The sequence below is a fragment of the Neovison vison genome, chromosome 13, assembly GCF_020171115.1.
Source record: "Neovison vison isolate M4711 chromosome 13, ASM_NN_V1, whole genome shotgun sequence".
NCBI lineage: Eukaryota > Metazoa > Chordata > Mammalia > Carnivora > Mustelidae > Neogale > Neogale vison.
Genome location: NC_058103.1, coordinates 48209756 through 48225100, shown reverse-complemented (window position 1 = coordinate 48225100; position 15345 = coordinate 48209756). Strand labels below are relative to the sequence as shown.

At 45.1% G+C, this 15345-nt stretch overlaps 1 protein-coding gene across 2 annotated transcripts in view; it reads right to left on the bottom strand.

Moving 5' to 3' along the window:
* The window catches only part of PYGL (glycogen phosphorylase L), a 46126-nt gene extending 31358 nt beyond the window's left edge, over positions 1 to 14768 (bottom strand). The window contains exons 1-4 of one of the 2 annotated variants that reach the window (XM_044231503.1): positions 14457 to 14768; positions 8855 to 8956; positions 5923 to 6001; positions 1768 to 1871 (exon numbers count right to left, since the gene is read on the bottom strand). In XM_044231503.1, coding sequence (XP_044087438.1) covers positions 1768 to 1871; positions 5923 to 6001; positions 8855 to 8956; positions 14457 to 14699 — 528 coding nt within the window. In that variant the 5' untranslated portion in view covers positions 14700 to 14768. The remainder of the gene's footprint in view (positions 1 to 1767; positions 1872 to 5922; positions 6002 to 8854; positions 8957 to 14456) is intronic. The other variant, XM_044231502.1, reaches the window with a different exon arrangement.
* Between the last annotated feature and the right edge of the window lie 577 nt (positions 14769 to 15345).

Below are 15345 nucleotides of genomic sequence, written 5' to 3'. Positions count from 1 at the left end.
GGGTCTGATACGAGAGAAAAGGACAGTTTCTTGGGTTAAAGGCCACTGAACAGTAGCAAAGGTATGATTCTGGGGAAAACACACTTGAACAGAAATTTTTTGAGATGGGCTTGCTGAGTTTCTTTTAAAAATTTCCACAGAACAGTAAAGGGATAAGAAAGGACATCCTTAAATAGTGGGGGGTATAACGAATACTGCACAGGACACGCTCAAAGACTGAAAATGGAAATCATGTACGGCTTGGTCAGATGGTGTCAGAATGTTGGTCATCCTGGAAAGGCCTGCTAACCTGGGTTTCTCACACTGAAACTCTAGGTTACTTCACTGAGGAAGGGAACCCATTACTTTGTTTTCATAACTTCTATGATTATAACATACACATTTCTTATGGAATATGAGTCATTTGGAGGAGGAATATAAGATAGTAAAAGTCACCTGTAACCCTATCTCCCAGAGATAATGACTGTTGAAGCTTCCATGTATTTTCTTCCTAGTACTTTATCTTTTTGGCTTCTTTTGGGTAGGTCATATCACCCATATGATTCCAAATCCTGTCTTCTCAACTAACATAAACAACTTTCTATTTCATCAAAATTAATATATAACTATACCAATATTATACAATACCACTATTTTATTAAATCATCCTCCTTTCTTAGGCAAAATTAATGTTTTACTGAGTGCCTATCTGTGTGCCAGACATTTTACATATATTCATAATGGTTTCGTGAAGCTGGTGTCTCCATCGTGCAGACGGGAAAGCTGAGGGTCAGATAGGTCAGGTAGCCTAATTAAAGCAACACCCTGCATGGGGTAATGAGTTGCAGTTAGGCCTCAAATTAGAAAACAGATCTCAGTTAGGGCTTACATGTTTTTTTCTATGCAATGCTGCCTTCTAATTTACTTAGGGATACCTAAATAAATCCACTGGTCCTTAACAAAATTTGGAAGTTTATCTTTCAAAATGTTTGCCTTTCGGTATGTACTCAGTATTCTCCTTCTGAGACTCTTTCCTTGGTGCATTCTTTGATTACCTCAAACCTTTTAGTTCCTTCTTCACTGGTTCAGAGGGTGTCAAAATACCGAGGGAGGGGAAGGAGAATGGTGTTGACACTCAGCTTATTCTCATCCTTCCTCTCCCCTGCGATTAGTTCCAGCCTAGGCCGCCCCCATCCAGTCCTGAGCACTCTGCCCTCTCAGACTGACTCACAGAAGTGTGGGAGGGGCCCAGAGAATGTGGGCTTTTCGGAAATCGAATTCCGTATCTTTTTGTCAATGAGGGGTGTGTAGGGGAAAAAGACAGGGAGAGAGAAAGTCTAAATCACACTCAGCATCAGGGAAGACTCTCCCCACTAGGGCTGACCATAAGCTCAAAGAATGACCAAAGATAAAAGAAACAAATACCTAAGAATCCAATTTGGTTACATAAAAATCATATGAGAGTTATTTGTCTGGTCTGATTACTGTTATAACAGGTGGTCCACAGTCAGGGGTCAGTGGTGAGCATTTTCAGAGCATTCTCAGAAGTCAGACTAGATGAGGTACTTCTGGATCTGGAGCTGAATGATACTGGCAGGCTCTCTGCTCTTAGGGAACTCACATCCCTCACATCCCAAAGGGGTAAGACTGACGGTTTTCAGTGACGGCAATTAAATGCCAGAAATATTAGAAAAGCTCTACATTAAATGTCTGTAAATTATAAATCACCCAGCATACTACGAAGGAGAAGTATTTTAATAACAAACTTTTGAAAGACGTTTCACATACCTGCCATCCATCTTGGATCTTCTGATTGAAGATTCCATATTCATATCGGATGCCATATCCATAGGCTGCAAGTCCCAGGGTTGCCATGGAATCCAGGAAGCAGGCTGAATCACAGAAAACATGGGCAAAGGCAGAGTCATCAGGGTTAGTCCAAATTCCATCTTCCTTTAAAAGACATGGTAGCCACAAAACATTTTTTTTCTGAAAACCCACATTTGTATTTTAAAGCACAGAGACAGCTGTGCGGTGGTATTGTTTTAAAATAACATTTTAAAATTATAAAACGAATATTATATAGAGAAGTTAGAAAGTACAAAAATGAATACAGACGAAAATAAACAGCACTGACTATCTTGCCATTTAGAAATAACACTGTTATGTGTTGGCATCTTATTTGAGAACAGAGAAGGAAGCTGGCCTGCCTCAGACACATCCATTATTGTGTCTGTCACTCACACTGCCCTTTCTAAGGGAAGCTCTCTCCGTGGCCCCTGCTTGAAAAGATAGCCCCAGGAGAGTGTAATTTACATAGGCCCACCCAACCAACTAGCTAGACATCTGTGGCAGACTCTTTTCTGGCCAGTGGAATTCCAGTGTTGTTCAGGTATCAAGGGGCCATATGCTTCAGGGAGGCTGGGCCAGGAAATGAATCTTGCTTTGGTCTGAGCCATTCATAGTATTTCTATTTCCTTCACCAGTGATTGGTTTTGGCATGGGCATGCGATGAACTCTCTAATGAGAGGTGCTAGGAAGTCTGCTAGGTGCACTGAAAGATTTCCTGGCTCCTACCACCTTTTTTTCCATGGGGGGAAAGCCAGAAGAACCACAAAGACTCAGAGTCCTGACCGAATCATGCTGTTGAATAAACTCATCTTGGAGCAGCCTGAATTCTGGAGTCTTTGTTTAGTCAGTGATAACACACATCTTGTCAGGTGAACCAATTTTTGCTAGATTTTCTGTTACTTGTAGACAAGAGCATTAATGATAAAGCCCCGATCCAGAGCAGCCAATCCAAAGGCTGCACGGGGTACCTGGGTGGCTCAGTCGGTTGAGTGTCTGCCTTTGGATCAGGTCATGATCTCAGGGTCCTGGGACAGAGCCCCTCATCGGGCTCCCTGCTCAGTGGGGAGTCTGCTTCTCCAGCTGGTTCTGCTCCTCCCTCTGTTCCTTCTCTCCCACTCTTGCTCACTATCTCTCTCCCTCAAATAAATAGATAAAATCTTTAAAAAATAACAAAAGCTAGGCAGGGATCTATGTTGTGGCCAGATTCTACGTGAGGGGTTATACCAATCTGATTGTCCTTCTCAGGAATCGGAACTGAGAAATATACAGAGAATGAGGGAACACACAATAGGATCTAAAATGGAAAAGAACATTTGCAGATCACACAGAAATGGGCTGAGTTAGATTCACGGTGGGCTCTAAAACAGAATCCACAAAGGCCAATGGCCAATGCTGTCAAGTTACTACTGGAACCTCACAGTGGTCTTCTGGTCTCTATGCTCACGTGGTCTGACTCTGCTCTAGTTCCTGCTCTCTCAGATCTGTGGCCATTTGTCTTTCCTGGATCCTGATCAAATTATTCTTAGAGTCTGACCAGAACAGGGTCTCAACCTTTTCAGTCAGTCAGAGATGAAGCCATATAAAGAGAATCACTCAGCCTGGTTCACCACTTCACTCTTTGACCTTATCAGCCAACTGAAGGAGCAAGGTCATTAATATCAGGCACAGAATGGGGTTAACCCAGCCAATAAACAGGCCTGGGGCTTTACATAAATGAAAGGCAAGCTGGTTGTCATTCTTAGATGTGTATGCCACTGGTTCTGCTGATCTTCCTACCGCCTCATGGAAAGCCTACTGAACTGCCCAAAGGCTGATGTTACAAGATAGTAAGTATCTCTAATACGGATAGCAATGTTAATGCACACTGCCACTAACGTAAGGATTAAATACCATGAAACACACACAAATGGATTTCCAGTAACTCGAAAGTGTGTGTAAATTTAGAGATATTAAAATCATTCTTGAAGAAGAAGAAATAGATTATTTTTCAGAGTGAAATCTGATAAAGAAATGTACGGTGGTACATTTTTATTATTTAATTTAAACTACACAAGTATACTGTATGTTAATTATACTAGAATTAAAATAAAAAAATAAATTTCACAAGTAATATATCCTCATTGTAAAAAACATTAAAACATTACAGACAGGGTGAGCACACCCAATTTCACACTCCTCTCTAGGGAGGATCAGGGGAAGCAGTTCAGTATTTCAAATTCCAGACTTTATTCCCTATGGATTTACTTACAGAAAATATTTAATTTTTAAAAAACATAAATAGTATCACACTGTGTTCCTTTTAATGCCACTTGCTTTTTTTTCTTTCCCCTTAGAGGTCTACCCAGAGATATACATACAGATTGATTTTATTGTTTTTATTCTTTTACTGCATATTTTTCTGCAGCATACATGTCCTAACACTTAATTGCCTATTCTTAGATCAAGGGGCATCATGTTATTTCTAATACTTTGCCTTAACAGATAATACTATAATAACTTTTTCACATGCCTCCTTGTGCAAGTGTTGAATATATCTTCAGTGTAAATATCAGGAAGTAGAATGGCTGGTCACAGGGAAGCATTTTTTTTTAATTTATTTTTTATTTATTTTCAGCATAACAGTATTCATTATTTTTTCACCACACCCAGTGCTCCATGCAATCCGTTGCCCTCTATAATACCGACCACCTGGTACCCCAACCTCCCACACCCCCGCCACTTCAAACCCCTCAGATTGTTTTTTAGAGTCCATAGTCTCTCATGGTTCACCTCCCCTTCCAATTTCCCCCAATTCCCTTCTCCTCTCTAACTCCCCATGCCCTCCATGCTGTTTGTTATGCTCCACAAATAAGTGAAACCATATGGTAATTGACTCTCTCTCCTTGACTTATTTCACTCAGCATAATCTCCTCCAGTCCCATCCATGTTGCTACAAAAGTTGGGTATTCATCCTTTCTGATGGAGGCATAATACTCCATAGTGTATATGGACCACATCTTCCTTATCCATTCGTCCGTTGAAGGGCATCTTGGTTCTTTCCACAGTTTGGCGACTGTGGCCATTGCTGCAATAAACATTGGGGTACAGATGGCCCTTCTTTTCATGACATCTGTATCTTTGGGGTAAATACCCAGGAGTGCAATTGCAGGGTCATAAGGAAGTTCCATTTTTAATTTCTTGAGGAATCTCCACACTGTTCTCCAAAGAGGCTGCACTAACTTGCATTCCCACCAACAGTGTAAGAGGGTTCCCCTTTCTCCACATCCCCTCCAAAACACGTTGTTTCCTGTCTTATTAATTTTGCCCATTCTAACTGGTGTAAGGTGATATCTCAATGTGGTTTTAATTTGAATCTCCCTGATGGCTAGTGATGATGAACATTTTTTCATGTGTCTGATAGCCATGTGAATTTCTTCATTGGAAAAGTCTCTGTTCATATCTTCTGCCCATTTTTTGATATGATTGTCTGTTTTGTGTGTGTTGAGTTTGAGGAGTTCATTATAGATCCGGAAGCATATTTTTTATTTAATGCAGTTGGTATTAGCTTTTTAACGTTTTCCTTTACATTTGCAGAAAAATCATTTCCTGGATAAAGCACTCGAATTGCATCCATATAAAAAAAGGTATTAATGTACTAAATCATACCACTAATATAGTAAGTGTACCGTTGCCTACCAGTCAATCAGAAAGCAGACTGTCAAGGGCACAAGACAATAGCGCAATAGTGAAACAACTCAGGTCACCCCTCACAGGTTCATGAAGTGAGCAGCTGTGGACAAACAGCAGTGAAGGAAAGGGGCCACTTGGGAAACCCTGAAGAGCACAGGAAGGAGCTGGTTAACTGTGGGGTTTTAAGCAATGTCTCCAAGGGTTTTAAGCAATGTCTCTTTGGTTCAAGTTCCCTTCTCTGCTCTTTGTGTAGAACTGATCAAACCACAGTGCAAACTCAAAAACAAAGATACCTGTAAGCCAGGTCACACTTTGCACTCTTCCTAGAGAGCCTGTCTGGTTCTTCCAAGCATAGTCACACTGGGCATGTGAGGAGCCGTCAACCGGCCAGACAGCACATAACACCCTCATGATGTCACTTACCGGCAAGCCTCCCAAGACCACCATTGCCAAGCCCGGCGTCCTCCTCGATTTCTTCCAGCTCCTCCATATCCAACCCAAGCTGGAGATGAAAGGAAAGCACCATTGGATGCAGGCACAAATGCAGGGCGCTTCAGGAATCACAGTCATTTCCTCAATCTCTGGGTCGGGCCTCCAGGGTCCTGCGGGGACTCAGTTCTGTCAGCTACCTCACAGTGTTCTGACATGAGAGGCCCCCAGCAGATGCTGGAGACCGCACTGCAAACCGTACCAGATGGCCAGCAGCAGCGTGGGGAGGAGTGTGTGCTGTAAAGGGCCATCCCGGGTTCTGTTAGTTAGCTCTCTGACTCTGGGCCACATAAATCTCTGTGCTTCTCCTCTCTTTTTTTTCTATTTTGTTTGTTTGTTTGTTTTTAAGATTTTATTTATTTATCTGACAGAGAGAGATCACAAGTAGGTGGAGAGGCAGGCAGAGAGAGAGAGGAGGAAGCAGGCTCCCCACCAAGCAGAGAGCCTGATGTGGGGCTTGATCCCAGGACCCTGGGATCATGACCTGAGCCGAAGGCAGAGGCTTAACCCACTGAGCCACCCAGGCGCCCCTCCTCTCTTGTTTAAAAAAGTGAGGAAAACAGCATCTGCCTGATTTAGGGCTATTATGAACTAAATGAGCGTATTCAAATAAAGCATTTAGAATTACCCCGAACAGATATTCCTCAATAAATATTAGCTATTATTATTTCTTAAAATTATTATTATTTTTTTGTGTGCCGTAGGGGTAAAACTTCAGGAATGGTCTAGCGCCAAGCTGACACTAATTGGGCTGAAGGATTTTGAAAACTATCAAAGAGTACGAGGTCAGACTTCTGGGATGGAGTAAAGTTCATCTTTTCATGACCACAACATATTTACTCAGTAGGGTCAATGGTTGTTCCCATGAGGCCTGGGACCAGAGAACACCCCGGGGAAACAGCCCTGAGGGCCAGCTGGACAAGGGTGAAAATCCTCTACTTCTTTCTGAAGTGGGAAAGAGACTATGGGAGGCCAATGGACATCTATGACCTTGTTGATGGACGGAATGGGTTGCCAGCCAGCTCCCTGCCCCGAGTGTTTAGCTCATACAACCAGAGGCTGGTTGGCACCAGTGTGGACTCATGTCAGGGCTGAGCAGTCCTGGAGACCCCTTTGGGCTTCTCATCTTACAATGAGGAAACTGATGGCTAGAGAAATTAAAGGATCTCCCCTATGTTGACTAGATAGTAATCTAGCCCATGCTTGGCTAACAATGGTTTGTTGCGAAAATGACTGTATTCTTATCTGAAAGTGAGACAAGCCATTAAATTAGACATTATTTTAAAAATGGGAACATAACTGACAGATTTACAAACAGACACATTAAGTTAGAACCATGCTTGAAGCTGACGCCTGGGTTTCCTTAAAGCCAACTACTTGGATCCCCACCCTTTCACCGAAGGTGGCTTTCTCACACAAGTCTTAATAACTAAACCTCCTGAGAGTTCAAAAATGGCCTCGCCTCTGTTTATTTCTGAAGGAGTTTTCAAATGTGCTTCCCGGTGACCAGGGTTTATTGGGGTCCTTGTGCAAGCCTACAACACAATGTGGAAGCAGCTTAAGTAATAAGTATCACACCACTGTGTAAATCGAGTAGCTGTGAACAAACAACAGTAAGGTAAAGACGAGGCTGCTCTGGAAACCCTTTAGGGCTAATGCTAACACTCAGGACCTTTTCAGTTCTAAACATGGAAGTCTACAGTTGGCTGAAAACCTCGAGGAGGCTGACGTAGGTTACTTCACCCATCTGGTTATATGCCAGGCCAGGCGAGGTATTTTATTTTCACATGCTATCAGGGGAAGCAAAGAACAGGGACATGGAGGGGAGCTGCAATGATTCTTTCATAGAAAATACCTAACTGCCATGAAAGAAACCAGCCCTTCGTGTCAGCGGCTGGCCACACGAGACAATCCCATGGCAAGGACAAGGAGCCGTTTGGACTAGACGGTCTCTCATTTAGAATGTGTCTTTGAAAATTCACATTCCTCCTTTCAGTCCCATGAAAAGGATTAAGAACTATTTGGTTTTTGGCAGGGAGATCCCTGAAGCTCGGGAGAGGAACAGTTAAATACTTTCCATAAAAACAAATTAGCATAGTAAGTTTAAGACCCTGAGCTCCTCATTAAAGGAGGAAGTGTATTTTACAGCTCAGTTATCAGTAAAGAAAGCATGTCAAGGTAATTTAAAAAACTTATTATTTATACATGTTGCCTTGATACATGAATAACAGTCAAATTTTGATCATTTTTAAAACTAGATAGGAGGGGGGCTTGGGTGGCTCAGTTGGTGGAGCGTGTGATTCCATCTCAGGGTTGCAAGCTCCAGCTCCACACTGGATATAGAGATTATTTAAAAATAAGTTATTTAAGGGACACCTGGGTGGCTCAATTGTTAAGCATCTGCCTTCCACTCAGGTCATGATCCCAGAGTCCTGGGATTGAGCCCCACATGGGGCTTTCTGCTCGGCAGGTGCTTCTGCCTCTCTCATGCCCCCTGCTTGAGTTCCCTCTCTCAAGGTGTCTTTCTCGGTCAAATAAATAAACAAAATCTTTAAAAATTCTTTAAAAATAATGAAAGTACATAAGCGCCCACAGGCTTGTTCAGATGCTAATTCCTAAGATGTAATTTGCTGGGGAGTGCTGTCAAAAACTGACGAACAAAATTCTCATGAGGGAAAACCAGTTCTCTAACTTTCTTTCTCTTAAATCAGAGATCTCCACTAGTTTATATTTCTAATTGTAATAGCTGTAGCTAAGGAGCAATTTTTCACTTTTTTTTTTTTTTTTTGGCGTTATATTCTCAAGGTTCCTGAATTGAACTTGAAATTTAAGGGGAGAGAATGAAAGAAATACGGAGACAACGTACCTGGTAAATGGCCTCATCACAGGCATTTTGCAGGCCAAGGTTGATCATGGTATTCTGTAATGTTCGGCCCATGTAAAATTCCAAAGAGAGGTAATAAACCCTCTGAAACAAAGAGAGGTCAGGTGAATGCTGTAAGGCCAACACTATTTGTCAACATACAAACACAAAAGGTCACCGGTAAGACACAAACAGGCCAGACCAAGACAGGTTCAAATGAGACTCTGAACGATGGATGAAAGGCTAAACACAAGCAAAACTGACAGCTGGCTTTGAGAAAAACCATTTTATACTCTTCTTTTGGCAAAGTAGTTTTTATCCCCGGGGAGAGAACAGCAAACTCCTCCAACTAATTAGATTCACTGTTTTGTGTGTGTGTTTTCCTTCCTGTTCAGGAGCCTCATGAATTACGCATATGTTTGGGACAAAGAGAAATCAGACTGTCACAGCTCATCACTCATTTTGTAACATATTTATATGATGATATTCAGGTGAAGTTGACTGTGATCATCTCAACTCATCCAGGAAATGTAAAGATTAACTCCTTCGAGATGCACACAATGGCTAGAACTTAGCCAGTGTGTCTGATTACTGCAAGTAATACTACAGTTAATTATTTTAGAATAAAATGATTCTAGAACGGCCATGGTCTGGCAAAAACAAAAGACTACCTCAGGTTTACTGGTGTTTGTCCTTAATGAAATGGGAAATTTCTCTAACAACTTAGCAACTGTTTGCCTTTGACCTAAAGCCAGGTAAAAACTTTTTGAGATGAAAGTGAAAGGTGCCAAGGTCAGAATTGCCTAAAGCCTTTCAAAATACAATCTAAGTTTAACTAATTAAAGGTTTTATTTATTTATTTATTTATTAGGCAGAGATCACAAGTAGGCAGAGAGGCAGGCAGAGAGAGGAAGGGGAGCAGGCTCCCTGATGAGCAGAGACCACCCCCCCACCCTGCCCTCACCCCATGCAGGTCTCTATCACAGGACCCTGGGATCATGACCTGAGCCGAAGGCAGAGGCTTTAACCAACTGAGCCACCCAGGTGCCCCCAAGTTTAACTAATTTAAAAAAAAAAAAAAAGGAAGATCAGTGAGTAACTTCATCATCCCCTTTTACAATACCTTACTTTCCATATCACTTCCCCTTTCCTTTTCTGCCAAACATGAAGCAAACATCTAGAAATGCATCTATATAAAGTCACTTCAAAGTTTAGGGACTCCTTCATTACCCAACAGGAAGAACCCAAAAGAAAAGTATTTGGTCAACCCAAAAATACAAAAAGAACATATCTCAATATCACAAAGGCTTATTCTAATATTTAACTATCTAATATTTAACTACCTAATATTTAACGCATTACTTACACATTTATATTTAAAATAAAAAATATTACGGGCGCCTGAGTGGCTCAGTGAGTGGGTTAGAGCCTCTGTCCTTGGCTCAGGTCATGATCTCAGGGTCCTGGGATTGAGCCCCACATGGGGCTCTCTACTCAGCAGGGAGCCTGTTTCCCCCCCACCCCCACCTGCCTCTCTGCCTATGATCTCTGTCAAATAAATAAATAAAATCTTTAAAAAAATAATAAAACAAAATATTATATGAAAATGTCAACTTAGAAATTTCCCCTTTTCCCATGTTCATCTTATGAAACAATTGAATTCTAAGTGTTCCCATGGATTGTCAACATCCATACCTTAATGGGTCATATCACATGATGTTCCACAGCATATCTCTTATTTTTATCCAAGGTGTCTGAATATCTATAATGCTGCCATTAGGGACCTCATCAGCTTATTAGCTGCTTCTATTTGAGTCAGGAAAGGTATCTTTTCTGAGGCAGAAACAGGCCAGGGAAGTGCATGGCCCCACTTCTCTCCCCTTCCAAGGACACAACCCATATAGGAGGCTACCACATCACAGGAAAGAATACATCAAGCCACAAGCCACATTTGCATAACATTAGGGCAGTTTTTCTCTGTTCTTCTCTGTGTATTCATGATCTTGATAATAAAACCACCATATATTGCTTTTTATGTTTTATGATCTATAATAAGCTTGTTTGTAAATACAGTACATATATATATCCAACACTTCCAATTGTGAGTTCACACCCCCAGGTGACTACATCTGTGTTATATTCCTTTAGTTTCCCCCCCCAACCCCGTTAAAAAGATTTTATTTATTTATTGAGAGCGGGAGAGAGAGAGATCCAACGGGGAAGGGGAGAGAGGTAGAGGTGGGGAGACAGACAAGCAGACACCCCGCTGAGCACGGAGCCCCATGCATCAAGTTCCCAGAGAGGCTTGACCTCAGGACCCTGAGATCACGACCCGAGCAGAAATCAAGAGTGGGACACTTAACCAACTGAGCCATTCAGGGGCCTCTCTTTGCTTCCTTTTTCATGATTCTAAATTAGCACAGACTTCAGACATTTTAATATCTTCCTAAAAAATGTTGTTGCTTAAAATAAAGTTATTGAAAAAGCACCTCATTACACAACAGACTTCATAAGCACATGAATTTAAGGTGATTTCCCATTTTCCCTTAAGTAATTTTTTTGGGGGGAACCTCACCTCACATTTGGGGATAAAACTTGAAAATCTTGAAAAACTAATCCTCTTAGTCAGAGGTCTCTAAACACTTAAAACATATTCCTGGTAGAAAATATTTGAACATCTCGAATACACCTTATAAATTATATGCATGTACTACTATTACTACTGATATTTTATGTAAATTTTCTATAAAGTGGACATTTTTGAAAGGCTTATAAAGAAGACATAACAATAACCAATATTTTAAAATGTTATTTTTAGTTCTAGCATCAACCAGAAGACCCAGATATTTCTGGGAAGATCCATGAACAGGTAACAACACAACTGTAACTTGCAGGACAGTCAAGAGTTGAGCATGGAGACACATGTTGGGGGGGTGGCATCCCAAGTGACAGGTGCATTGTGGGCAGAGGCCCAGATGAGGGGAGGCAAGGGCATGGACAGGGACAGCAGATCATTTTGGTGGGAGAGCAAGGTGAGCCCAGGAGGGTAATGGGAGGTTCACCTGAACTCCATGACTGTGTCAGGCAGTGGGTGCCATATTTGAACAGAGGGCAAAATGTGTTGCTTTAGGAAGTTTAACTGGCTACAGCACACAGAATGAGATAGGATTGCATACCCAAATGCCTTCAGGAGCCAGGCAGAGAAAATAAATGTGTAATGAGAATCACATGAAACAATGAGTCCTGGGCCAAGAACTGGGGTGTATGTGTCCTGCTCGAAGGCACTGAAAATTTAACTGCTTAAAGGCGTGTTCCTGGCCAAATGAAGCACAAGAGCTAGCCATATCCAGCCGCACGCTGCCAGCTTTACACTCATGGGAAGCAAGGTAACGATGCAGAGGTCTACTTCACACACCAGTAGCCTAGGCTTCCAGCGCAGAGAAGGGAGAAAGCAGGAGTGGGTAATTTCAAGAGAACCCACGGGAACCAACGGACTTTGGCAATGTGCTGAATGGGGGATACAGGAGGAAATCAAAGGTGAGACCAAAGTTCTGCGTCTGGGTGACAGGATGGCAATGCCATTAGAATTACATACAGAAGATAGCCAGGATGCAGATGGATGATGACTTGAGTTTGAGGAAATAGGGAGAGGTCTAGGTATGTTCACTGAGCACTCAGAAATGCAGGAACGGATTCTGAAAAGGAATCTAGGCAAAAGGTCCAGATTTGGGGTTCATCTGTATAGAGAGCAGGGGAGACACTTACTGGCTCCGCTCTGTGTTCTAATGAGGGCAGGAACCTTCTGCTTAGGGGAACAACTGCCACAGTGGAGATATTTTATTAAAGTGTGGAGTGAATCTCGTTCACTGTGGTATCCCCAGCCTATCCCCATCAGAATATTTGGTTTATACCTGCGCTGAGGCAGGAAAGTGCTGTCCAGTGGGAAACTAGCCAGAGGACTGGAGAACAGTAAAGTACCAGATAAGCCAAGGGAGGAGAAACACACAAGGTGAGTGTATTCTGTAGTGCTAAAGGCTATGGAGGTGTGTGTGTGTGTTGGGGGAGGCTAGGTTCTAAAATAGGCTCATCATCTCACTCTCCAGTTTAATAACTTAAAACAGGGGTACCTAGCTGGCTCAGTCCTTAAGCATCTGCCTTCCGCTCAGGTCAGGATCCCAGGGTCCTGGGATGGAGCCCCACATTCGGCTCCCTGATCAGCGGGAAGCCTGCTTCTCCCTCTCCCACTCCCCTGCTTGTGTTCCCTCTCTTGCTGTGTCTCTCTCTGTCAAATAAATAAAACAAAATTTTTCAAAAATAAAAAAAAACTTTAAAAATTTTATTTAATGGAAGGTGCAGCCCCTCCTATGCAAATAAAAAAAGTACAGTAGACATAAGTACACACCAAGTGATTTCTAAGGTTCTATTTTAGCAGCTGCCACCTTTGGGTAGAGATCTAGGCCTCCAGGGTGTGGAAGTATTTGAAAGCTTTGTAACTGCTGCAGTTTCTTATTACAAGTATTTACTTTCTTTTGCTCATGGGTTCTTTGGACTACTCTTTTTTTCCCCCATGTTTACATATTAAAAATATTCCTAATAGACGTTTATATGCATTCCCCACTGCCTCCTTCACCCTTTTCAGTACGCCCCCAGCCAGTCTGTCCGGTTTTCTCTCCCAATACATACTCACACCCCTCTCTCTCTGCACAACACAATGCTTCTCCCTGCCAGATCCTTTCCAACCACCGCCCCCACCCCCGCACCCTCCTAATCTTCCAACATTCGCCAGGTGGAAATAGTGCCCCTCTGTGCGCCCAAAAGCTCTCTAAGGAACCTTGCGTCCCAGCCCCTGCGCCATGGATAAGGGTGGTCAGGTACAGTCTTCCCCAGCAGCTTCTGGGGTAGGGCTTAGAGTCAGAGAACCGGCTGGCCCTCCGCCTCCATCCCCGCAGGAAACAAGGAAGTCCTGGAGCTCCACACCCAACTCCTCCGAACTGGTGGGCATGACTGGGCGGAGTTCTGACAGTGGGGCGGGACCTCTGCTCCTCCCTCTTCACCTCTCTCAGACCCCGGAGAACCCAGGTCATCCACCGATCCCCCCAGGCCAGCCCCTCCAAAGGATCTAGGGGCAGTGAGGCACGCTCCTTCAACTCTTCTGCCTCCTCTCCACTCCCCCCCAACCCCATCCCGAGTCCCCGCTATTATGACCACTTGACGGGCGTCTGTGTTTGTCTCCCTTCCCAAAACATTAAACTTAGCCAGAGCACGGCTTTCGTCGGTTTTGCTAAGGGCCTAGAACCGTGCCTGGCTTTCACCCAGAAGGCGCCCTATACCTCCCATTTAATGCTGATGTGGATGCTCCCAAGTTTGGGAAATCAGCGGACAGACGAGGGAGGCCCGGGCGCCCACTTCCCGGCTGCCGCGGGAGCCCAGGGCGCGGCGACTCGGGTGGGTCTGGGGCTGGCGGAGCGGTGCAGCGCCGTCCCCTGGGTGCCCCCCACCCCACCCGTCCAGCCGGACTCCAGGGGCACTTCCCCGCGGGGAGCGCGGTGCGGGCAAGGGCGCGGCGAGGAGGGCCACTCCGGGGCCACCTCCCGCCAGGCCGTACCTTGGGGCACTTCTCGTAGTAGTACTGCTGCGTGCGGATCCAGCGCCCCACCAGGTGGTCGCGCACCGTGTGCGCCAGCGCGAAGAAGTAGTCGCGGGGGGTGGCCACGTTGCGGTCCTTGACCAGCGTGAAGTGCAGGTGCCGGTTGAAGCCCTTCTTCAGCTCGGCCACGTTCTCCACGCCCACGATGCCGCGGATGCTGATCTGCCGCCGCTTCTCCTGGTCGGTCAGGGGCTTGGCCATGGCGGCGGCGGCGGCGGCGGGCAGCGCGGCGAGCGGGTCTAGCGGCCCAGGAGCTGAGACAGGGCGAGGGCGGAGCAGGCTGCGGGCCGCCCGCCGCCGCTTTTGAGTGGGAGGAAAGTTTGGGGTCCGCCCCTGGGCGCGGCGCCGCCCGAGGCTCCAGCTCTCGCGCCAGGGGGGCGGAAGGAGGGCCTAGTCCGCCCCGGACTCTGCGGCCGCCGGGGTGGGGCCTGCGGGGGGCGCGGGGCGCACGCGTGGGTCCCCGGGCGGCCGGCGTCTGCGCGCCCGCCGCGCGGGGCTGGGGCGGGGCAGAGAGGGGGGCCTGGAACCCCTCTCCCAGGGACCGTCCCCCCCCCCGGGGGGGCTGGGCTGAGTCCCCTGGGCCGTCCGAGGTGGCACCTACGGCCCGTCACGTAGCCACTCGGCGACCAGCTTCCGGATCCGCGAGTCCCGGAGGGCGGCGCTGGTCCTGGCAACCCGCTCGAGATGCTCCCACACTGGAGGATGTGTGCGTGTGGACCACGGGCAGACCTTTGTCTGACGCACGTCTACTTGCTGTGCCCCTGGCGTTACCACTTCTCACCTGGAATGGGGTCCACCGTAAGCCTCTGAAGGGAGCCGCCCGCTTTTACTTCAAATCCTCCTTGAA